Source organism: Cygnus olor, chromosome 3, assembly GCF_009769625.2.
Source record: "Cygnus olor isolate bCygOlo1 chromosome 3, bCygOlo1.pri.v2, whole genome shotgun sequence".
In the NCBI taxonomy this organism is placed as follows: Eukaryota; Metazoa; Chordata; class Aves; order Anseriformes; family Anatidae; genus Cygnus; species Cygnus olor.
The window spans coordinates 82,881,184-82,904,371 of NC_049171.1; the positions used below are offsets into that span (position 1 = coordinate 82,881,184).

Consider the following 23,188-nt stretch of genomic DNA (forward strand, 5'->3'; position numbering starts at 1 on the left):
AGCAATAAGTAAAAATTAACATTTCCTATAGAATGAGATCTTTACAGCTCTACCATAATGATGTAGCATAAAGAAACAGAGGCCCAGTCTGACGGGAGAAGACTTGAGCAGTGGCTGCACCAGATGCAGTGCAGAGGAGTGCAGGCATGGGATGAACAGAGGCAGGCCACAGGCTGACCTAGGAGCCTACAGCTATAAACAGTAGTCAATGAGAGAAGTTCAGACCTGTAGCTGGACAAAACTTGTTTTAGGGGCTAACGGAAAAAAGAAATAGCACCTAGCTTTTGTAAATGGCACCATACCATATAGAGTAAAATCAGATGCAACATGGAGTTGTGGACCAAGGAAGAAAGAGCAAGCTGTAAAACTGTACAAGTCAAAACACAAAAATGTTTGGAAACAGTTTCTGGATAAGAAAAAAAAAAGGGGGGGGGGGAGTACTTAGTATTGCCTAAAGAGTGTGATCATGACAGGATAGGAAACAAAATGCCTACGTACAGAGCCAGAAGCTAACATGGAGCACTGATACTTCGATACTTTAGCATTTCCTTGTGGGAGAATTGCACACCCTGCTGAGGATGCTTACAGACCCACACAGATGGAAACCTGTTTATGCTTGCAGCTTTTCTTCTGTCTCATGTGTCATCATAATCTGCCACCAATTTAACATTTCCAAGTGTCATTGTGGCATCAAAGTTAGGCCTGGGGTTGCCCTGTGCCCAGATCTGTTCAGCACTAGAGGGAATAGAAAAGAGCAGCTGGGGAGCTGCCTATTTCTCCTTAATGTTAATGCAAAGTACTACCAATATGGGTCAGAGCTTTCTGTTACAGTTGGCCTGAAGGAATTTAATCCTAGTTTAATTTGTTCTGCTGAGAGAGTCACAGACAGCCCCATGTATTTCACATAGCTGTATCTTATTGGGTTTCACTGTTGTATTTAAAGCCCTAAAGCACATGTGTTTCTTTGCCTGCACTATAGTTTTGCTGCCCTTGAATTCCAGTGCTCCTTTGTGATATCCAAGCATCCTCAAATACTAACCTGAAACTCCTGCTAATGGCTTCTCAGTGCTTGTGCAGACCAAATGGAGTAGGAGAAGTGAAGCTCTGAATCAGTGGCTTGATATATCATGAGGCCCTGATTTGCCTCCCAATTACCGCTAACAGAAAATGGCAGCTGCCGGGAATGAAAAGCCCACAGACCTTGATGGCGTGTGCACAATGCTGTTTATAGACAACTGCTACACAAGAGCTGACCTTGAGGAGCTCTGCTGGGTCTGCAGCTTAGCTTCTCTCTCAATGCTTCCTGTAAACAATAGCAGCTCTCAACACCAATGCAAAGAGAGGGAGGAGGAATGGAATAGCCTCACTTAAAAAAAAATCCTCAGATAATAAAGGCAATTTCATCTGTTAAATGATTGTGTTTAACTCTGAAGAGCACTGCCTACACCCATCTCCCACTGAATGTAACCTCTTCTGCAGAGAGCAAGCACAGCTGATAGCAACCAGCTGACCTCGGAGATGTATCCTCTGACTCAGCAAACTCAGCTGTAACAACCATTTGTCATCCAGCCCATGTTAAATGGAGTTTCTTATTTATTTTTGGTACAGATTTGGGAGGCTTTTTCTGAGTGACATCTTTGGAAAATCAGCTGCTAAAATGCAGCTTCTGTATATCACCAACAAAAGAGCTACACTATAAGCAGCTATCCTATTTTCAGAAGGATAGCCTGAGGGAGAAGATAGCTATTACTATGGCTATCAGATTTCTGCCAGCTTCTTGAAGTGGCCTCTGCTCTCACCTCCTGTACAGATCCCTGTCAGAGATCTGCCTCCCCACATCCTGGGCAGCACCTTTACTGCTGTGTGCTTTTTGCCCTGCCCTCGCAATGGGTCTGATGCTTCATAATTCACTGCCAATCAGTGGCTTGGCCTAGGCCAAACCCCTGTTTACAGCTACAAACAGATTTTGTTCTCTCATCCTCTTCTAAGTGTTGCTTCATCCAAGCGCTAGCGATGCTTTGTTTCAGGCTGCGCTTATTTTCCTGGTTAACTACATGGTTGCTTATCCACCCTACATGGGTCCTACCACTGCTCCTGGTATTGCCAAGGCATTCCACGACGAAGTTTATGTCCATGAACATTACACATACAATTATTTTATTATCCAAACTCAATCCTAGGGTATCTGAACAGTCTCCACAACAATGATCTCTCTTGTCCATTTGGAGCTACAACTGCACATGATAAAATTTCCTCCAGCTAGATTTCTTGCATAGGAGATAATGAGAATGTTAACACTGTTTCTTTCCATATGAGACACCACAAATTGCAAAGTAGGCTGCCAAATACTTAGAGTTAATATTGACCAGGACAGGCACAATATGAAAACAAAGCAAAAAGTTCAGCCCTGAACAACTTACTTTTGTTATATCGTTAATAATTTACTAAATTTTACTGCTGCTAGGGGTGCAGTATAATACTGAGAGCCAACTATGAGAATGACTGTAGGGAAATTTGACAGATGATGAAGTCTGACTGAGACTCCAAGCTGGGAAGGCTCTAAACCTCTGAGCTCTGTTTTCACAAAATTAAGGGAATGTCTGTCTCCAAGACAGGCAAAGTTAGCTTTTGTCTGTTCAGCATTTTAAAGATTTAAACTTCTGATGACTTACTTTATGCTGCACTATGGAAAACAGACAGCCACAATGTCTACCAGTGTACCCTGAAACTAAGTCATTAGCGGATAAAAAGAAATGTCCAGCAGTGCTATTACTACTAACAACAGTATTTAAAAGAGATTCTTATATCAACTTGATGGTCATACTAAGCCATGGAAAAATGTCTACTAAATCATTATGCCTTGTGATGCTCATGTTTGCTAGGATAGCAGGAGTGAAAACATATTTTAAGATATTTAATCCATATTATGACCATAACACTTTTGCTCACTCTGGCAACAGCCACTGAAAGGCAGCGGCCTGGGAAATTTATGGTTAGCATTTTGTGACCTTTATTTCAACAACTTTTTAAAATGAAGATTAAAAAAAATAATTAGACACTGGAATTAAATGTAACTTTCAAATGTTCTTGAATCCCAAAATAACTGTTAAGGAAGGCAGTGTTGAAGGTTGAGATTGCAAGGTATTTAATGAATGACAATTACTTTCACCATCAGACAAATCACCCCCCTGTGGCTCTCTGTGCAGGACCTGCTTTCTTTTCCTTCCTTGTTAGCAGCAGTAAATGTATCTTCTTGCCCGGCAAGAAAAGTGGTTCAAATCTCTGTTGGAGAGGTTGTCTGTTCAGGAGTAGGACAGCCCAGTGAGCACCAAACTATGGGAAAGCATTCCCCCTGCTGCCACAGACTTTCCTGTGTGACCTTTCTGTAGCTTGGTTACTTGGATGAGATCTACTACTGTCCCACTGCAGAGCAATGTGAGAATAATTTGGGGCGGTCAGGCCATACAGTGATGGAGTAGCCAATATGGAGATACCCACTGCTTCAGGACTCACGTAGGTTCTATTGGAGCTTTATCTTTTGGGTCCCTTTTGCCTTGCATCCCGTGCAGTTTTTCTCCCCAAAATGCTAAATGTATGGAAATCCCTGCCATCTTGATTTGGCAGCATCTCCATTCCACTGGTTGCCAATGACATGAAAAAAACAAGTTGAAAACTATTTTAGATTCAGATCACGACTACAAGTTTATAGGAACTAAAAACATTGGACTTCAAAGATTCCCAGGAAAAGTAAATTTGTCAATTGACAGTGCATTAATCTTTATGGAGAAGTCAGAACTGTCTTTTTCAGGTTAATGATCTGCTCCCAAGGAAAGCTATTCAAATTAGAACGTGGTTTTCAGGGGTAATATTTTCATCAGCTTCCCTCTATCTCTTCTGCTACATTTATAGCAGCATTAACTATTGCTGGTTCAACCCCATAATACTTCAGCAGCTGCTCAGTTTGAAACGACAAAAACCCCTACAGATTTAGGATGATATAAACACATCAAAGGACAAGCACTTTTTATTTATAGAAAAGACTGAAAAACCTTTGTCTGATTCTTACCAAGTAGTGCTAGCCAAAAATAATTCAGTGAAATGATTTTCAGCCAGAAAACATGATTTCAAGAAAATCACACCATTTAGTGGAATTGTGTTCATTGGTGTCAAAGTCATAAAAAAAAAAAAATAGCAATGATCATGATGCACACACTGAGCACAGTCCAGACAACAGCTTGCCTCAAACTGCGAGCCACTCAACGTAATCATAAAGAATGGGGCCAGATCATGCATCTGGATACAGCATTATTACATCTGACAGCCTGGCTGCTAGGTGATTAGCTGCCATGGAACTAAGCTGTCCAGGTGAAGTTCATAGTATTATGCTCAAGACAGGAAGGCAGGCAGGCTCCCAAACTATTCTTGTTCCCCATTTTTAGGTAATTCCATAGTTACAGTTCTTGATTTTGGTGAAGGAAGTGAGCATAGATCTACTTTCACTCTTAGACTTTAAAAAGTTATAAGATCCAAAGGCTCTGTACAAGCTCACATGTAACCAAGCCCTTGGACATTGCTCCCAACGCCCACAAAAGAATTCAGACTTGTTACCATGGAGCTCCAGTGCTCCAAAGTTGGAACTCATACCTGCAGGGATACTGATGGGTAGGAAAGGGTAACAACTTCTTCCCTCTTGCTTTCTGTGGCTAGCTTCATACAACATCACAAAAACAGGCTTCTCCCAGTTTACAACCAATGACATTCACTCCAGGCAGTCCATCCCAAGGGGTTAGACAGATGCTAGTTTCACACTCCCTGGACAGTGTTTCAGGACTCAGCAGCACTGATCCCTTATTCACAGACTACTCTTGAACAACAGGCTGTTCTCCTGGCTCTTCAGCCCCACTCAGCTTCACAAGCTCAGGTCTTAGTGACTCTTTTCTTTGCAACCTGCACTCAAGTTGCCACATCTAGCCTGAGTCTCCTCCATCAAAGGCCTTGAGCCCATCTCATGCTTGCTGCATCTTTCTCATGGCATTATTCATAGATTGTGGAGCTCTGGTTTGTTTGGGAATTGCCTAACCAGCAATCTGGTTCCTACCAGTCATTCCAATACTTTTTTACTTTGTGTCACTCTGTCCACATTTTAGTGAAATGTGGAGATCATAGCTTTAACCTTCTATGTCAGAAAAAAAGGGTGAATGTTCATTCAGCAACCTTAATTGTGCCTTGCAAGTGACTAAGGATAGCTGCCCTTGGTAATCTCAGTGAAAACCTATATATACATAAATATATATACATATATATATATATATATATATATATATATATGAAAACACATACAGACAACAAAGTAAAATAACAAGGTAAAAAAGAGTGAAGACCAATCAAATGCAGCTCATCATTTATCCTGCAGTAACTCTGGTATGACAAGAAGATAAGTAAGTGGGAAAATGTAGCATGAACATTATCTACACCTATACCATCTGTATCTACCCATTTGTCTGGAAAAGACCAGAGAAAGGTCTACAGAGGTCAGTGTAAAACCTGAACTCAGTGCTTGGTCAGTGTATTTCGGACACTCATGCTACACACATCACACTAAATGATACTAAATCATAGAATATCTGAGTTGGAAGGATCCACAAGGATCATTGAGTCCAATTCCTGGGTTCCCAAATGACCACCCAAAATAAATAAACAAATCAATCTGTAGCATGTTGCAGAATGTGCCATTGAATCCTGACAGTGCCTAACCTGTAGAGAGGATGACTGCTTTACTTGGCAAAAGTCATGAGCTTGTCTTTCAGTTGCTTCAAAGAAAGCTCTGAAACCTGGTAACAACCACAAAGAGCAGGACAGGTCTTCCTGGCTGTCTGGTCTCTGGTGATGTTGTACTACAGAGATGACCTTTGCAACCGAGGAATCAAGAGTATGTTGTACTGTCATTGCAGTGGATGCAGTTTTAGAGAGGATTAGGTTTTGGTGGTGGTGGTTTTGTTGTTTTAAGGAGTACATTGTAGAAACAATACTTCCGTTTAGCATTTTGTAAATACTAAATGCTTCTTAAAAGGCATCAATACTGTGTAGATGGTCAATACCTAAGTCTTCGGATAGGAGCTAAGCGCCAGCAGAGCTTTGTGGATTCTTGCTGCCAGCCTCCAGGGCAACAACAGATTGAGTAAAATGATTGTACCACATATGTTTGCCTGAGCAATAGAATAACATTGCTCAAATCAGGAATGCTATGAACTGTTTCTGTCTGTCAGATCTATCAGAAGAATATTTCTTAGCCTTCAGGACTTCCACATATGCAGTGGGAAGCAATATCATTAATAGACTCATATGAAAACACCCAAGACAACAGACTAATCTTGCTTGACCGTATCTTGTCCAAGGCCATTCACAGTAGCAGAGATGACTAAGCTACAAAAACATATGAGGACTTGGGAAAAAAAATAAAGCCAAAATCCAAAATAAGAGCTTGCACCAAGTTTTACAGAAGTATGAAACTACTGTGAAAGATGTCCATGTTTACAAGCAAACTGAAGTACAGTAAAAGAAACATGTTCTACACTGAATCCATTAGGGATGTAGAAAAGGGTTTACTCTGCCTTTATGAGTTATTCATCTTAACTTGGACACAAAGTGACCCAGAGGAAAAGTGGGAGGCAGGAAAAGCATGTGTTTTGCAGGTTGAGAGGAGAATAGAGAGAGCAGTTTGCAGCACCCACTTCCTGGCCTCCCTATCCCACTGATACTTTCTCCCACCTAGCATATTTTCCATAACTTGGATGTATATTCTCCAGCTTGAGAAAATATTAACAATCCTTGTCCTTAATTTTAAGCAAATTATATTTGGGAAAGTGGCTCCAAAATCAATGGAAAACCATCATGGACACTGGGAAGTGGATTTACATGGCCTGGTGAGAATTACTTATCTTCTTCAGACTTGTACTGCTCTGAAATAAGCAGAGTTCCTAATTTGGTGGCACATTTACTCAAGAAGAAAGCAAAGTAACTACCTTAACTGAACAGAGAATTTCTGACAGTAAGAGGTAGCACATTCACTTACAAGTAGCATGACTCCCTAGCACAGAAATATCTCTTGAAGCTCTGCTTGCATTTAAAGATCTCTTAGAATAGGCTTTTGTCACCCCAGCAGACCAGCAAAGAACATCCAGGATAGCAGCTTTCCAGTTTTGGGGAAGTCTAACAAGCTGGGGTACAATATAATTAAAATTAAAAATAGCAACTAATAAAAATCTGTTCAGTAATGCCCTGCTCTTCCCTGTGCATGTTACATTAGACTGTCCCTGGCAGTCAGCATCTTCTTTCCCATGAAAGCACCTCATTCCTCCTTTTCTCTGTCATGGCAGAATGCTGCTCCCATTTGCACAGAGCACTGTATACCCTGATATTATGTTAAGACAACTTGTATCCTTGTGAGATCTGCTGCATTTTATATAACTTAAGCATTGCCCTTGCCACTGTAGAACAGGATGGACTTTTTTTTCCTATCTTGTTTCATTTGAAGAGAAAGCATTAAGCATGTAACTGTCACCCCAAGGAAGAACTTGTCCGAAACATAGCAAAGCCTGAAGAAAACTAAATCCATAAATATTGATTCAAATACTGACAGTATATGTCTGTATACATACATATAATGTATGTATGTATATATAAAGGGGGATATATAGGGGAATATATATATATATATAGGGGAATAAAGGAGAAAAAAGTGTGTGTGTATATATATATATATATATATATATATATATAAAAAGGGGAAAAAATCTGCCAAGAACACAGAAACAAGTCAAACTCCAGCAATAAAAATACCATAGTTATGCTTGGCTTGATAACCCAGTGGCTCCCTCTGCAGGGTGAAACATTATTCAGATAAAAATGGTCTTGTACGTAACCAATGCACTTCTCAAGCTACATGGACACGTTAAAGTACTTGCCAGTGCTATCTCGCTTTACACCATCCTCTTAAAATTTCTGTATACGTCAGTTCAGTCCCCTTCCCCACTGCCAAGCTGGTGCTATCTTCACATTCCTCCTTGTAATAAGGTGGAGATATCAAGTATGTTGTACTTCCCTCTTTACTCACCAGACCCCACATTTGAGACTTTCTGTTAGAAAAGAATGAAGTCAGTGAAATAACGTTGCAACTGGTTGAAAAATAGAAAAATAGGAACATAGAAAGTCCTTCAATCAGAAAAAAAGCAATGCCTTGTTAGTCTAAAATCAAAGAAGAATAAATGAGCATATAAAGAAAGGAAGAAGAAAGGAAGACAGTTACCAACTTCTCCTTTATTTGCCAATTTAGAACATATTTTCTTTTGTCATTCTTTATCTTTCTGAGAAAGACATGATTATTTATATGCCTCTTTGTAATGTCTCAAGGACCAGTTATTACGAGATGATGTTTGAAAGGTAAGGCCTGGGACATACTGTTCTTGGGAAACGTTCTGTCCGCTTCAGGCAGCAATGTGTCTATTTCTAATCACTGATTTCTCATTTCACCTTGGAAATTGGCAGCGTATGTTCTCCCAAATTCCTTTTAAAAGCTGAGTGTCTTTTACAACAGTAGCCTGACCTGGACATATAAAATGTAGTTAGAGAAAGCTCAAAGTAAATATGATTATTATTCTATCACACATTATTCCAACAATAGAAACCAATAAGCTATTTCAATACAGTTAGTGAAGCAAATGTTTCCCACTGTCAGTCCATTTCATAGCAATTCTCTGGAAACCAGACATGCCATTAACTTTACTAGAAGTAGCTTCAGGGCAGGAGGAAGACAGCTATATCTAAGCTTTTATTTAAAATTTTAACTACATCTAATATTCATGAGGTAGACTATTTTTTGTATAGCCATAAATAGCTACATTAATTTAACTATTTATTTAGTGACCATCTTTATATGCTGCTTTATACACTCAAACATCCTAAATGTGTACTAGGCATATGGCTGCCATCTTATCCTCACATTAGAAGAAACATCAGGCATTGTTCCAATATTTATGAAAAGAAAAGCATGCCTTCCTACATGCTACACCTTCTTTGCCTTCTCCTGTCCTACTATCCTCTCATTTAAAAACTTTTCATGCGACTGAAACCCATACATATTTCCATGATTTGTACAGCTTCATTGTTTTCTGAGGGGTTCAAAGAAATAATTTCTTTTACAACTCTCTCTACAAATGAGTGATTCATGATTAATAGAAGATGGCATGTGAAATGAAGGTTTAGACTTGTGTTATGTGTCATGTATGTAGATGTTGTACTATCTATCCAAAAGATCATAGAAGCTCAGTAATGAAAGAAGGTTCAGAAGTGGACAAAAACCTCTTCTATATTTTACCTCAAGGAAGATAATTAGAATTCACATTCAACAGCCCATACTTAAGCTTTCCTCAGACCCAACACATAGACAAATGTTACTAAAACTTTGAAAAATAAATTTTACAATCCAGGCAATGTATTTCTTGCACATTTAGCAAAAAGAAATAAAATATTGTCTGATTTTCTAAGTGTCTCTTTCTGAAGGCTTCAGTATGCCTTAGTAAAAGGCAATTGCAGGTGGAATTTGAACAAACAAAATTCAAGATATCAGTTGTGGCCTTGCCCATGTGCTCACTACACCACTCACACCAGCATGGCAAACTAAATCAAAGGCACACTGTATTGAGTTTCAGCTGATACTAGCTGATTAGATAAATCATGAAGACAACACGGCATGTAAAGACAAAGAGTGTTTTCTCATTTTTGGTATCAGATCCATTCACAATAGAGACAAAATTCCATTTCAGTTACACCTAGAAACTCATTAATATAATAGAATTTCAGTCAATATAATGATGAGGGTTGCAGCAGGCATAACTTCTGTTACATACTAGGGCTGTTAAATAAGGTTTAATAAGTCTACACCATATTCTGGCCTCAGTCTCAATCACCTCTCTATAAAGAAAGCCTGATTAGCCTAACATGGCTAACAGTTCTTCATCAGAGCAGACATCAGGCTGCTTTACAAAGTACCAGCTGGAATTCTGCTTTCAGCTGGAGAAAGTTTCGGCAAGACAAGAAGTGGATTTAGACGTACTGCTCCAGCAACGTTAACGTGTAATGAAAATAGACTTTAGGCAGCCGGGCTCTTTGTTCTATTAGTAAATGCTGACTTAACCACAAGAGGGAGCACAAACACTGACGAAAATGCAACGAACCAAGTGCAGAAGAGCCGGGTCCAGGAAGTGTTCGATGCTGAGCCTGCAGCTAATAACCTGCATTCTAATTTGTAGTGAAAATCAATTTAATTTCCTCTTCAGCTTTAATTCCTTGCAAGTAAATCCTCAATACTAATCTAGTAAAGAGGCAGAGAGAGAGAAAGGCATTCATAACATTCAGCTTTAGGTGGATAACCCATACACATAGCCAGGTCAGAACAGCAGCAAAGAGGCCTCGGGTGTGAGGCAGCTGGGACTAAAAGGCTGCACAGACTGCCTGTGCCAGAAAAAAAAAGGAAGATCGGCTTCTGTAATTCAAACGGCTGAGTCTCCCTCCTGCTTTTGATCCTGCCATTGCTGTCACTGAGGGAGGGACTGGGGTGCATGGAAGTACCAGTCCAACTCAGAAGCTACCAGCAACCTTAATAGCGGCAAGAACATTCATCCCCACCCTCTGGGACTGTTCCAACCTCACACCCTCCTCCCAATTCCTTTACAAGAGTCAAGAAATAACTGTGGTAAAACAGACATTACTTCTCAGTATAGTTCACATTAAATGCCATATAATGCCAGTAACACAAATTGTTTTGCCCAAGCCCTCCCTCTCCCTTGTTTTCTGGTTTGAAGCTGCTACATACATTTTTGCTGCTCAGAAACACATCTGCATCCTTTGGTGTTCTTCCATGCACATCTTCTAGGCCTCCAAATCTGTTGCTCTTCTATGCTTTTGTTCTCAAACCTTTTCCATTAAGATGTTTTGCTTTTCTAGTACAAACACTTTTGTTTTCAAAATTTGCCCCCAAAAAAAGTCATATAAAAAGCTCTATAGTATTTATTGCCTCACCCATTGCCACTTTTATTCACTGAGGTCTGAAAAGACAAAGACTTGCTGATTGTTTTCCAGGCTTCCAGCCTGTAGTAGCTTCCCAAAATAACTTCACAGATCTTTGATTCTTGATTTTTCAAATTATTTTCATCTAATACCTGGATTTACTGTCTTTAGATTTTATAGAAGTGGCTTTCCAAAGAACATCAGCAGCAATGGATACTATTGTTGATGAAATTATTGGATGTTTGTATCATAGAAGATAGAGGCATCAGCACTTTCCAGTGCTGGCTGAGTCCCCCCAGCTGCAAAGCCAGTTTTATATTCCTATCCCTTCTCTGCCCAATCTTCCCAAACTGGATTTCCCAATTCTTTGTCTCCAAAAACTTCACATTTTGTTACATCTTGCCTTGGTACTGCTTTTGTGTCCAGAAATGCAGGTTGCAGCACCCGTTGAGCTTCTGCAGGTCTTGTACTCCATGAAAGAGATACTTAATTATCTAACAGATACTTTCATACAGAGCCGTTTATATATATGTGGGTCAAATATCAATTTGTGAAATCTTTTGCCACCAGCACTAGATTATTTTTTTTCTCCTTTACATCTGAATATTATATAGTTGAGTTTTGTTCTTGAGCTGCAGGCTGTTGATATAAGCTAAGGATAAATATATCGTTAAAGGTTGTTTTTTCTGGATAGTTTAGCAAAATGCTATACTTGAATATCCATTTGACTCAGCTATTGCTGCAGTATTTTAGCAGAAAATGGCATCCTCTGCTGCTGCTGGTATGCAAAGAATAGGAGCACAAAATATGATGCTTGTGAATACTGATTTCCTGACTGATTTAATCACTGTGATAAAAGATAATGTCTTAGTACTATAAAACCCAACTTTTCTGCATGAAGTCAGTTACATTCAGCATAAATCTAGCTTATTTTGGGAGCTGAAAAAGGATGATTATAAGGCTGCAGAGCAGATCTGCATTATACATCCCATAGTTTCAATGAAACTTTGTTAAAAGAAATGATTGACTCTGAGGCTATCATGGTACTCACCACACCTGCTGCTTCCCTTTGCATGATGGGATCATTAAAATTCTCAACTAGTTTATGTAAAACTTGCATTAATTGTGTACCCTTGTCATCTCTTCTCATTCTTTTGCCCTTCATGCTTTCTCCTTTTTTCCTCTTTCTTTCCTCTTTTTTCCTCTTTCTGAATTTCTGTTACTTTAGGAACAGTAAGTGGTCCAAATGTGAATGCTAAGCATCTTCCTCTTCCATTCCCTGTAATGGGAGAGAAAGGACCCATATAAATCTCTGCATCTCCATTGGAATAAACTAGCCAGTTATGGTTCATCTCCAGAATAGAAGAAAGACAGACTTAAAATTAAAAAACAATGACAGATCTGTAAATAACCTGGTGATACTCTCAAGACTGAATGTTACAATACTTAAGTTCTATAGCAGGGTGTGAATTTTGCATCAGTGTTGCAGTTAGCCACAGAAAATTGTTGCAGTTAAAAGATGAGCAAATGAGACGGCAGCATGTTAACTGCACGTGGCCACATTTCCAGAGCTAGTGGCACTTTACAGAGCTGCAACAAGTCACTCTAAATGGTTTACAAATTGTATCATTTTAGGCCATCCATTTACATAAAGTAGCCAAAATAACAAATTTATGATAGTTTTTACTGTTTAGTTTTCCTATATTGTTATATAATTGTAGTTGTTCTGTGTATTGTAGCAGTAAATACCATGTCTTACATGAATTATTAAAAAAAATGCATATACTGTTATTCTTAATTATTTGAATTACCTTCAGAAGTCTGAACAATGGATAGTTTCTCTTTACTAAATTCACCCTGTAGTTGTTCTACCAGAAAAATAAATAAATAAATAAAAATCAATTGCAATCTTGGAGTGTTATTGTTTTCTCAGTGCCTAATGATACTCTTCACGCTATCTCCAAGAGGCAGTGATGTCAAACCAACTCCTTCTCAATGGAAAAAAAATATTTCACTGAGAACACATTAATATAAATAAAATAAATTTAATTGCGTATTGAAGGCTCGATATACAGAAAACACTAAAATATCAAACATTTTATTAAAAGGATGGAATCATTTTATGGAACTAATGTACATCTTTCTCCTTTTGTAAATATAAAAGTGCATAGATGTAGTGATCCTTGGCTGAAAATAAAATTTTCAACATTGAAACAAACATGCTTTTGTAAGGGCAGACCTTTGACATCATAAGACAATTTATCTATGCATTTATAGCAAAACAAAAATAACATAAAAACAAAAATAACAAAAACAAAGACAAGTATATATCATCTGTTTTCTCTTGGATTATGGTTTAATCTAGAAAACAGAGTGGACTCTAGATGTACTTTTTGGAGCCAGATTACTAGTTCTGATACTCCAGAAGGGTACAAGAATAAGGAATTTGTCTCTTCAAAGGCACTGGCACAAACATGTCCGTCCCTTGTTTTGAGTTGAGGTCACTGCTCCCTACCCCCAGAAACTAGCTGATAGCTTCTGCATTTGGGGTCTGATTTTGTTTTATTTAAAGTTTTGTTCTTTACCATGAGATCAATATCTGATGGTGCTGGCAGTCATTCTGCATGTTGCCCGTATACCTCTCAAAGACTTACCCCCAGAGGAATCAAGTCATTTCTTAATGTTTTTTTCACACAGCTTTTACCAAGTGCTTACCAATGTAATGGATGTGGTAGAGAATCAGCACCATTACTAGAAAATTATTTCTCTATCTTCTTTATCCAACGTGACAGGCAGCCATGTCCAGAACAGAATCCTGTCATCATTTGGTACCAGCAACATTTACAAAGGTGAGAAAAATCTCTATCTGCTCTCTTTGCTGACCTCTAAGTAGGGCAGTCATTACTCACACTGCAACTTAGGCAGAGGTTCCCCTGCTCTTCTTTAACTGTTACTTTTGCCAAAGTGCCAGAACAGGTTAAGCATTAATATAGGCTGAGGCTCCTGCTCCATGTATAACTTGTATACAGGATAAAGATGCCTAAAGTACATATGTTAATAAAACACAAACAAACATTCTCCTTTATCAGTGCCTGGTGCTTTGATCTGTATGATTTTTCTCACCACACAGCTCAGGAATCCCACCAGATAGCACGGAGAAAATGGCTTGCTGAGTACACATGGGCAGCCTTCTGGCGGCTGTTGGTTTAACCACAGCCCCAGTCATTGTGGATACCACTTTTTTTTTTTCTTCCCTGCAAACCACCAAGTCAGACAAACTAAACCCCAGCCAACCTCAAAAATCCCTCTTTCCTAAGAGCTCTGTGCAGTGGGAGTGCTGGCAATTCAAGGAATTATAGGATAACTCAGGCTGCAGAAGCCTTGGGAAGTCTCTAGTCTAACCTCTTCCATTGCTCGGCTGTCTACAGATTTGAAAACTTTTTCCTTATATCCTGTTTGAATCTCTTATTTCAGTTGACGCTCAACTCTCGTCCTTTCAGCATGCATCACCCTGAACATCATGGTTCCATCTTCTAGAAAACCTCTTCATTGCTATTGGAAGGTTGCTATTAGGGTTCCCTGAAGATTTCTTTTCTCCAGCCTGATCAAATGCAGATCCACCAGTCTCTCTCACAGGCCAAGTGCTCCAAACCCTGACAATCTTGATGTACCCCACTGAGTTTACTCCAGTTTACAGGTGCCTTTCTTCTATCAGAGGTTCCAAAATTGGATGCAGTATCTAGACATGGTCTAATGAGTGCTGAGTCGAGAGGCATAATCACTTCAGCCCGCCTACCAGCCGTTTTCCACAAAGCTGCATCCCAGGCAGCCAGGGCCTGGCCTGTTGTGCTACGCATGGTTCTTCCTCACCAGGTGCACGACTCTGCATTTAATCTTTCTGAGTTCTCTAACACTCCTGTCAGACCATTCCTCCAATCTGACCAAGATCTTCAGAATGGAAGTCCTGTCCTTGAGCCTACAGACTGCTCCTGCCCAGCTTGAAGTTATCTTCAAAATCAACAAGAGTGCACTTGTCATGTCCTCCAGGTCATTGATAAAGATGGATGGGTCCCAAGACAGACCCCTGCAGGACTCCACTTGTTACTGGCCTCTAGGTAGAGTAAAACCCACTAAACGCTATGATACTCTTTAAGAAAATTCAGAGTAAAAACATCCATCCACAAGTTCAGCACAGATGCAGAGATGTCTGTGTTGTGACCAAAACCCAACTGTCTGCAGAGCTTCAGATGCAGAATTACCTCAGTATTTCACAGATGAATATGGCTTCCTTGGCAGCCCACTGGCACTATCACTGAAGCCAGTCTCCAGCTGAAACAGTCCATCAGTTTCCAGTAACTCTTCAGCTATAGTGGCTTTACTTGGATGACGTTTACTTTTGTTCCGTTGTGTTTACTGTTATCATCTATTTGCTGAGTGTCATCACTGGTGATAATAAAAATGATAGAGGAAGAGCTAAACGTCACTTTCTTCTTTGGCCTGTCCCCTCCTTTTTGAGACATTACTATTGGTCGTATTGGTTTGTCATTCCCTTCTCCTGGGGTCTCTTTCGCAGTCCTCTGGAATCTCATCAAGCGAAAGCACAGGAGTTGCAAAAGGCATTGTCGAAACTGTAAGAGAAAATAAACAGAATGAAATTGCAACTTCTTAAGAGTTCACTATCATGTATGATCCAGTGAAGACAGCAATACAGTAAATAACTCAAAATAACCTATTTCTGCATCTCCAACTTGTTCTGAGTTGGTTCCAGTGCCATAACCAACTGGCTTTTTAGTGGGCACTTTTTCCCATACACACTCCAAAGAGCTCAATAGGATAACGTGGCCAGTAGAGGGCACTGAACTTCAATTTAATATTTTACCACTGTCCTGGTTTCAGTTAGGACAGAGTTAATTTTCCTCCTAGTAGCTGGTAGGGTACTCTGTTTTGGATTAGGATGAGAAGAGTGCTGATAACGTGCTGATGTTTTAATTGTTGCAGAGCAGCGCTTACACCAAGCCAAGGACTTTTCAGCTTCTCGCTCTGTCCTGCCAGCGGGCAGGCTGGGGGTGCAGCAGGAGCTGGGAGGGGACAGACCCAGGACAGCTGACCCCAACTGGCCAAAGGCGTATTCCATACCATCTGTCGTCATGCTGAACAATATATAGGGGTGGCTAGCCGGGGTGGGGGGCGGCTGCTCGGGGATAGGCTGGGCATTGGTCAGTGGGTGGTGAGCAATTGCATTGTGCATCACTTATTTCGTACACATTATTACTATTAATGCTATTATCATTATTATTATTATTGTTATTATTATTTTCTTGTCTTAATAAGCTGTCTTTATCTCAACTCACAGGCTTCACTTTCCCGTTTCTCTCCCCCATCCCAGAGAGGAAGGGGGGAGGGTGAGCGAACGGCTGTGTGGTGTTTAGCTGCCGGCCGGGCTAAACCACAACAACAACTAGCAAGCTCTTCAGCCAACAAAGAACAAGAATCAGCCCCAGAACACATCATAGGTATGTTCTCTGAGTATTCAAAGATCGCAATTTGATCTAGCAGGGGAAGAACGTTCTCAAAAGCACTTTGCAGGAGGATGTACAGGGAAGGAACAAAGGGGGGCAGGGGAGGTACAATGAAAGTGAAGTTTTCCATTTATACAACTCCAGAGACTGAAATTTTAACCAAAGCATTTAATAATACAGGTGTAAAATAAAATTTCAAAAGTTGGTAACACAAAACTAAAATGTTCCCTTTGAATAGGGAAGGAATGGAAGCCTTTCAGCTAACTAGATAGAAGCCACTTATGATACAGTCAGTCTATTCTACCTTGAGACTAAATACACAAGGTACTCAGTGAAAGCTCTCATCAGTAAATAAGAGGACAATTCCAGTAGTAGCATTGTTCTAAATGCTCCAATGGTGGCCTCCCCTTCACAAAGCAAAGCATTCAACTACAAGGGCTAGAAGATGCACTCATTCAGTAGTCCACATCTGTGCACATCTAAAGCTCAAGTATTTGGGGAAACACTCTGGTTTTACAAAAAGCGTATAAAAGTTATTAAATAACCCATAATGAGACATGCCTGGAATACTTGGAAAGCACTTAAAAAAAACAAACCAAACAGTAGGACATCTTTCTCAAATGTCTGCCACTTAGCTGTTTTAACTATTACTCTATATGATTCTGCATGGTCCCTGACTTTGTCTAGCTATCTATCACACAAGAAGCTCACTGGCATGCCGGTATGAAACAAAGTTTTGGTATAGGAAATTAATCTACTCTGACACAGGAGAGTCAGTAGGTCCTGTTGGGAAGGGAGCCTAGAAAGATGGAGAAAAGTGTTCCTGTGTTATGTAAAAACACAACAGAATGGTCATGTGGAAGCCCTGAAGTTTTCAGAGGTAATGTGGTACCTCTGAGCAGCATGGATGTGAGAAGGCACAAGCATGTTAGCATAGGTCAGATATATGAAGGATATAATAGGGAAGAATTGGTTTATTATTCCTAAAATAACCCAGAAGATGAGCAAAAATCTTACCACTTTGGTCTTCATCTGGAATTAGAGGTGAGTGAAAAGCACTTCATGATGCATCTCCAATATGTTTAGCTGAATCATCCTCTTTGTGCCTATGACTTTACTGGCATTGTGCCTGGTATTGGTTTGACTTGCTTCCTGGCATCAGAACCTACAAAATCTTTTTCAGATTAAACTAATCAATCTGACATCCAGGTACAAAGTCAGAGCCACCATATTAAAATGACTCAGTTGAAAATATTCTTTTGAAGCATGACTCTTGCTGGGGTCCTAAGCGAGGCTCTGAGGTTCTGCAGCCCCTTTCCTCCCTCTTCACCTCCAGGGTTTAGCTCTCCATATCCAGGGCTGGCTCTGATACCATGCAGCTGTGTAACACTGAATCAGCCTGCCGTGAAAAGAGCAGTGTGGGAAGAGCTGTGAGATGCAACACTGGGGGCCTCCTGCCTCCACTCACGAGCAGCACTGATGCTCAGCTTTGCCCTTGGTCCTGGCCTGAGCCGCACTGCAGCTATGGCTTTGCCTGGCCATCCATCGGGCTGATTGGACCCACTGCCTTGTCTGCCTTGTCTCTGGACTGCTGGCTGGCCCTGGCTGTTCCCTGGTAATTTTACACCAGTGAAGGAAGTCACAGAAAATTCCACCTCTATAATAAGCTAAAGGTAATGAAAACCCAGGGAAGTCCTTCTAGCAATCATTTGTTTTGTTTCTTTTTAACCCTTTGTCAAGTGATTCTACTATACTTAAATTCCAGATATCTTTAAATATATACCCTTGATTTCTGAGGTTTAGAGTGTGAAGTTACATTTCCAGTTAACATTCTGGTTTATAGTGAAGCTATTTTAATGTCTAAACAAATTCACCAGCTCTGCTCAGCTACATTCAGTGGTTATCTTTATAGTATTGATGATTTACAGAAAGAAGTAAATTACCTAGTTCCACATCTTTTACAAGTTACTGATAAGTCCAAACACTTTCACTCTTTCTCTGCTCTGTAAAGCAGCGAAATAAGCTGGTTTCCACCATTAAATCGGCAGTCTGCTTTTCATAATGAAGACTACAAAAGTAGATGGAAAGTTATTTTTCTCATAGATAAATACACCTTCTTAACCATGTAAAATTTATCTCCAAAATGCACTTGACTGTCATCCATAGGAAATTCTGGCTTTGAGTAAAATAAAGCTCTGAGAAATGTTATTGGTGTAGTATATTTTTTCACCAAAATTGCAAATTCATCAAGACTGAAATGATCCAAGACAGTCTGTCAGATTTCGTAAAATGTTCATTTAAAGAATTAATAGAAACATTTTAAGAAAAGTGTTTCATTTTTCTACTTTAAAATTACCTTTTTAATACTGTAAACTTAAAAGCTTTTAAATTCATAAAAAGTTATAACTTTTTTGTCACTATTTGAGATTAAACAAAATTTCAGAGTCTTCTCCCCCCCGCCCCCATCTTTCTTCCAGGTACCAACTGAATACTTACTTTTGCATTCAGTGTTCTATGTTTTTCATGGTTGAGCCCCTGAGAAGTAATATATTAGGAATGTGTGTTCCTAAAAGTTTTCTAGGCTTAAGCAGTACTGGAATACAGATAATGTTCTCATTTCCTGGTATTTTAACATTATTGAAACGCCCCACTTAATACTCGCTTTGCAAAACCCTGATGTCAAATTGTAAACAGGCAGTCTCTCATGTTTTTGTGAGCATACATATTTGAAACACTATGTTGAGTTGTACAATCTTTGTGTTACCATAATGGAAGTGTCAGAGAAGCAATGGTCTTTTTTTCCTGAAAACAGACATTGGATGTTCTGAATTTTGTCTGATGGACTTCTACTGTGGTAAGGGAGTGATTCAGATAGGATTTTCTAGGTCTAGCCCATTTTGGGGGTAAATTGTCAAAAACAGATGCTTACAGTTTAATGCTCCTTCCCCTCTTTCATCTGAATGCTCACCGGTATAATTCAGACGTATAAAATCCAATTTTTCATAAGCTACTACTTTAAGCACAGTCTGTGTTTTTAATTTACTAGATTTTTGGCTATTTATCCTTGCTGTTCGAATCAAAAAATCTGGTCATTACAGACAAAAGTAAATCAGATATAAACTCCACAACTGTGGCATAGGATACTGATTATTCAAATAAGAAAATTTTTCATGTACCTACCTTTCTACTCATGAAAATATAGATGACTGGATTATAAGCAGTGCTTGACTTGGCAAAGAAAGATGGGATGATAGCTACTGTTGGAGTTACAAGGTTGCCATAGCCATATGTTACTAGAAGGGAGACCACTGCATAGGGCATCCAACAAACAAGGAAGGTAGAGATCATTAAGAAACACATCTTAGCCACCTTCTTTTCGTATTTTAGAAGTCTGATCACTTGAACAGTCTGAAAATCTTCCACACAGCGAAGCTATAGAAGAAAAAGGAAAATGGTAAAGTAAAAGCATTGAATACTTCTACTTTAATTTACAAATAGCTAATTCACTAACAGTTTTAGGTACAGATGTTATACGCTCATTTTATCAACTACAGTTCTTCTGCAAGTTTGCATCATGCTTCCCAGACTTATTGTATACATTAAATAATGTAAAAACTTTAGAAAACTGACTTGCCTTCATCCATTAACATAAGCAAGTTCAGATTACATTTAGCAGTCCTTAGTCTGAAAACTTAGACAACCCTGTAAATTTGTTTCTTCCCTCTGAAGATAGTTGATGACAATTTGATAAATAGATTTCTCTATACTGCTCTGCCACTTAGTTTGTTACCCTGAAGTTATAAAATTTCTACTTTAATCAGAATACTAGGCAGCAGGTTCCCAATGTCATCTGTGTGAATCTGATAAAATGCAGAAATGATGGGACATGTACGTGAATGTCCTTGGCAATAGCTGTCAGTTGTGCTGATACTGTTGACCACAAACTTGAATGGGTCTGTCAGACTGATTATCCACAGAATATGAAACATTATCAATTCCTGACCCTGAAGATCCAGCCTGAATTAAAATGGGTTGCCTGAACATGGAAAACTGGTTTAACAGAGCTTAGTCTCCTCTTGGAAGAGTTTTACAGGGTTATCCTCTCAAGAGCAATGAAGAGGAGAGAGAGATTTATTTAATAATAAGAACTGCGACCAAAGATTTTTCCCTTCTGTTTTAAGGAAGGATCTACTGTCCATCAGTGGGCAGGAACAGTTCCCTAATCTGCCTTTTATTTGTAACTTACAAACTACTCAACAAATAAATCTTGGTAGCTCTAGGCTGGTTCTCCTTCAACCGTACACCCTTTCTAGTGGTCCCTGACATGGCTGAATATTAAGGTCCTGAAGTTTGAACAGGAAGTGAGAGTGCAAATTTAGGCTCTGATCCAAGTTTAATATGTGGTACCAGCATTTCTAACTGAGAATACTTCATTAAAAGAAGTCTTATTTCCATCAACTTACCATTCTTACTGCATATAGAATATGTCCATAGCAATAGGCCATGATCACAACAGGTACAACCAGACAGCCAAGAAAAAAAAAGAGCACAAAGGAGGTGTCATTGGGGTCTTTTGACTTCCAGTCCACTGAGCAACCTAATCCATGAATTTCCAGTGTGTATCTGTTCCAGCCCAAAAGAGGTGCTCCAGTCCAGGCCAATGAATAGAGCCAGATGTATGTGATAGCCCGCCAAGACCAGGAGAAGTCAATCACTTTTGCATGGACTACTCGAATGTAGCGTTCATAGGCGAGAACAGTGAGAGTCATAATTGAAACAATTCCTGTAAGAAAAGTAAAGAAAAGCAATTAAATCATTCACAAACATTGTAAAATGGACTGATGTCCTCTTGATAACCTGGTGGCAAAGGAAACATTTAACTCAAAATTAGCTAGCTCGTATTATGAGTAACACCAACAAGCTTTTTAGGTGACACCTCAGTAATCATTATCTAACTCAAACAGTACTACTAATTTCAGAACTACTCAGAATAGGGTATTAGAATCTGCCACATGGTGTATGGTGGACAGAAAGTAGGACAAACAAAAAGGACGACTGAACTAATACTTTTTCCTAAATGTTACTTCAGTAAGTGACGGATCGTGCTCCAAGGTTTTTTTGTTTCGTTCTGGTGATTTTTTTTTTCCTTCCTTTCTTTTAAGAAAAAGCTGCCATATAAAAATGTGATAATAAACAATAACAATCTATTACGAATCTAGAGAATTCAGAGCTGAGACTGAAGTCAAGGAAAGTCTTCAAGAAAATTCTAACTTCTATCAAGATTTCATGCAAGTCTTTCTGTTCAAAAAAAAAAAAAAAGAGGACAAAAAAATAACTGATAAAGCAAAGTGTTACATAGTTAAAGGAGTCCTCTCTGGAAGAGATCCATTTGAGTGTCCTTTCCTATCTCCCTGCTACCATAAAAATACCATAGTCCTCATTTCAATTATTTCTGCATTCTCTTCCTTTTCTGTCCACCTCAACCACACTACACACTTACTGTGTCAAGATAGAAATGCTGTTATTTTCAGCTCTCAGCTTTATTCTATCCAGACACTTTAACGAAGTCAAGGTAATTCTGTCCTGAGTAGGACATAAGGATTTCAGTTTCAATGGTCTGTGAAATTTAATAATCAAGAACAATATCTGCCCATCATGCATATACCAGTCAACTGAAATCTCTGTTAAGATCCAGACTTCAAGCTCATATATGCAGCCTTTTAAACAACACAACCTGAACACAAAAGGGTTTTACAGCACTCTGTGTATGAATACTTGTGTCTGTATACATTTTATCTAATAAGCAGCATGGGTATTTATCACAGATTCCCACGGTGTTTCATTTTTCAAGTACGTACATATTAATCACAATATTCATTTATACAGGTGGGAGAAGGTTAAATGTGCAGATCTTGCTGCTGGAAAGAAAAGAACCATTTTAGCAGTCAGAAACCTTCAAAGGATATCACAAATGTCTCATCTCACTTTGAAAAAGCATAAGCATTAAGGAATACAAATTAACAATTTGAGCACCAGCAACATGAATTTTAGGAAGACAACTAAGAATAACAAAATCTAGGGAAACGCTTAACCTCTGTGTCACTATATTAATCCACAAAATCAACATACCACTACTAACTGAGTACCTCACAGAAGGTTATGCTTTAAGATATCTGTAAGAAAGCTGCTTTGTCCTGCAACTATCAGAGGATTTTTAATTTATTTATTTTTAAGTTCATGAGTTCAGAAAGCTTTCTTGATTAACAGGAAAGTGATGCATTTTTGTCATTTCATTATACATCTTTTCCATTCTGCATCAATGTGTATCCAAAGCATGTTTGACAATTTCAGCAACATCTTTGAGAAAGAAGCATTGATTAGCTCAAGTAATTCTAAAATAGCCTCATGGATAAACCATTAAAATGGGAAATGAACCAGGTTTTATATCTGTGAATAATCTGGAGCAAAGACTGGAAACCTTGTATGCTATTTCAGTTTCTTACCTATTGGGAATTCCAGCTATTTGGGTATGCACTTTGTGGCAACAAATTCCATTATGAAGCTGCAAAGCTGTAAAAGCAGAAAAATGCCCAAGGGCCTCCTAC

The 23,188-nt window shown here is 39.1% G+C and overlaps 1 protein-coding gene across 2 annotated transcripts in view; it reads right to left on the bottom strand.

Annotated features, from left to right (window-relative positions):
* Positions 1–3,076: 3,076 nt before the first annotated feature.
* OPN3 (opsin 3) overlaps positions 3,077–23,188 on the bottom strand; it is a 31,757-nt gene continuing 11,645 nt past the window's right edge. Inside the window, exons 2-6 of one of the 2 annotated variants that reach the window (XR_005818367.1) lie at positions 21,047–21,366; positions 19,764–20,015; positions 15,324–15,692; positions 12,116–12,343; positions 3,077–3,637 (exon numbers count right to left, since the gene is read on the bottom strand). Coding sequence is in view for 1 of the 2 variants with exons in the window: in XM_040552410.1 (XP_040408344.1) it covers positions 15,429–15,692; positions 19,764–20,015; positions 21,047–21,366 (836 nt within the window). In the remaining variant the exon portion in view is untranslated. Of the gene's footprint in view, positions 3,638–12,115; positions 12,344–13,096; positions 15,693–19,763; positions 20,016–21,046; positions 21,367–23,188 lie in introns of those variants that run through there. The other variant, XM_040552410.1, reaches the window with a different exon arrangement.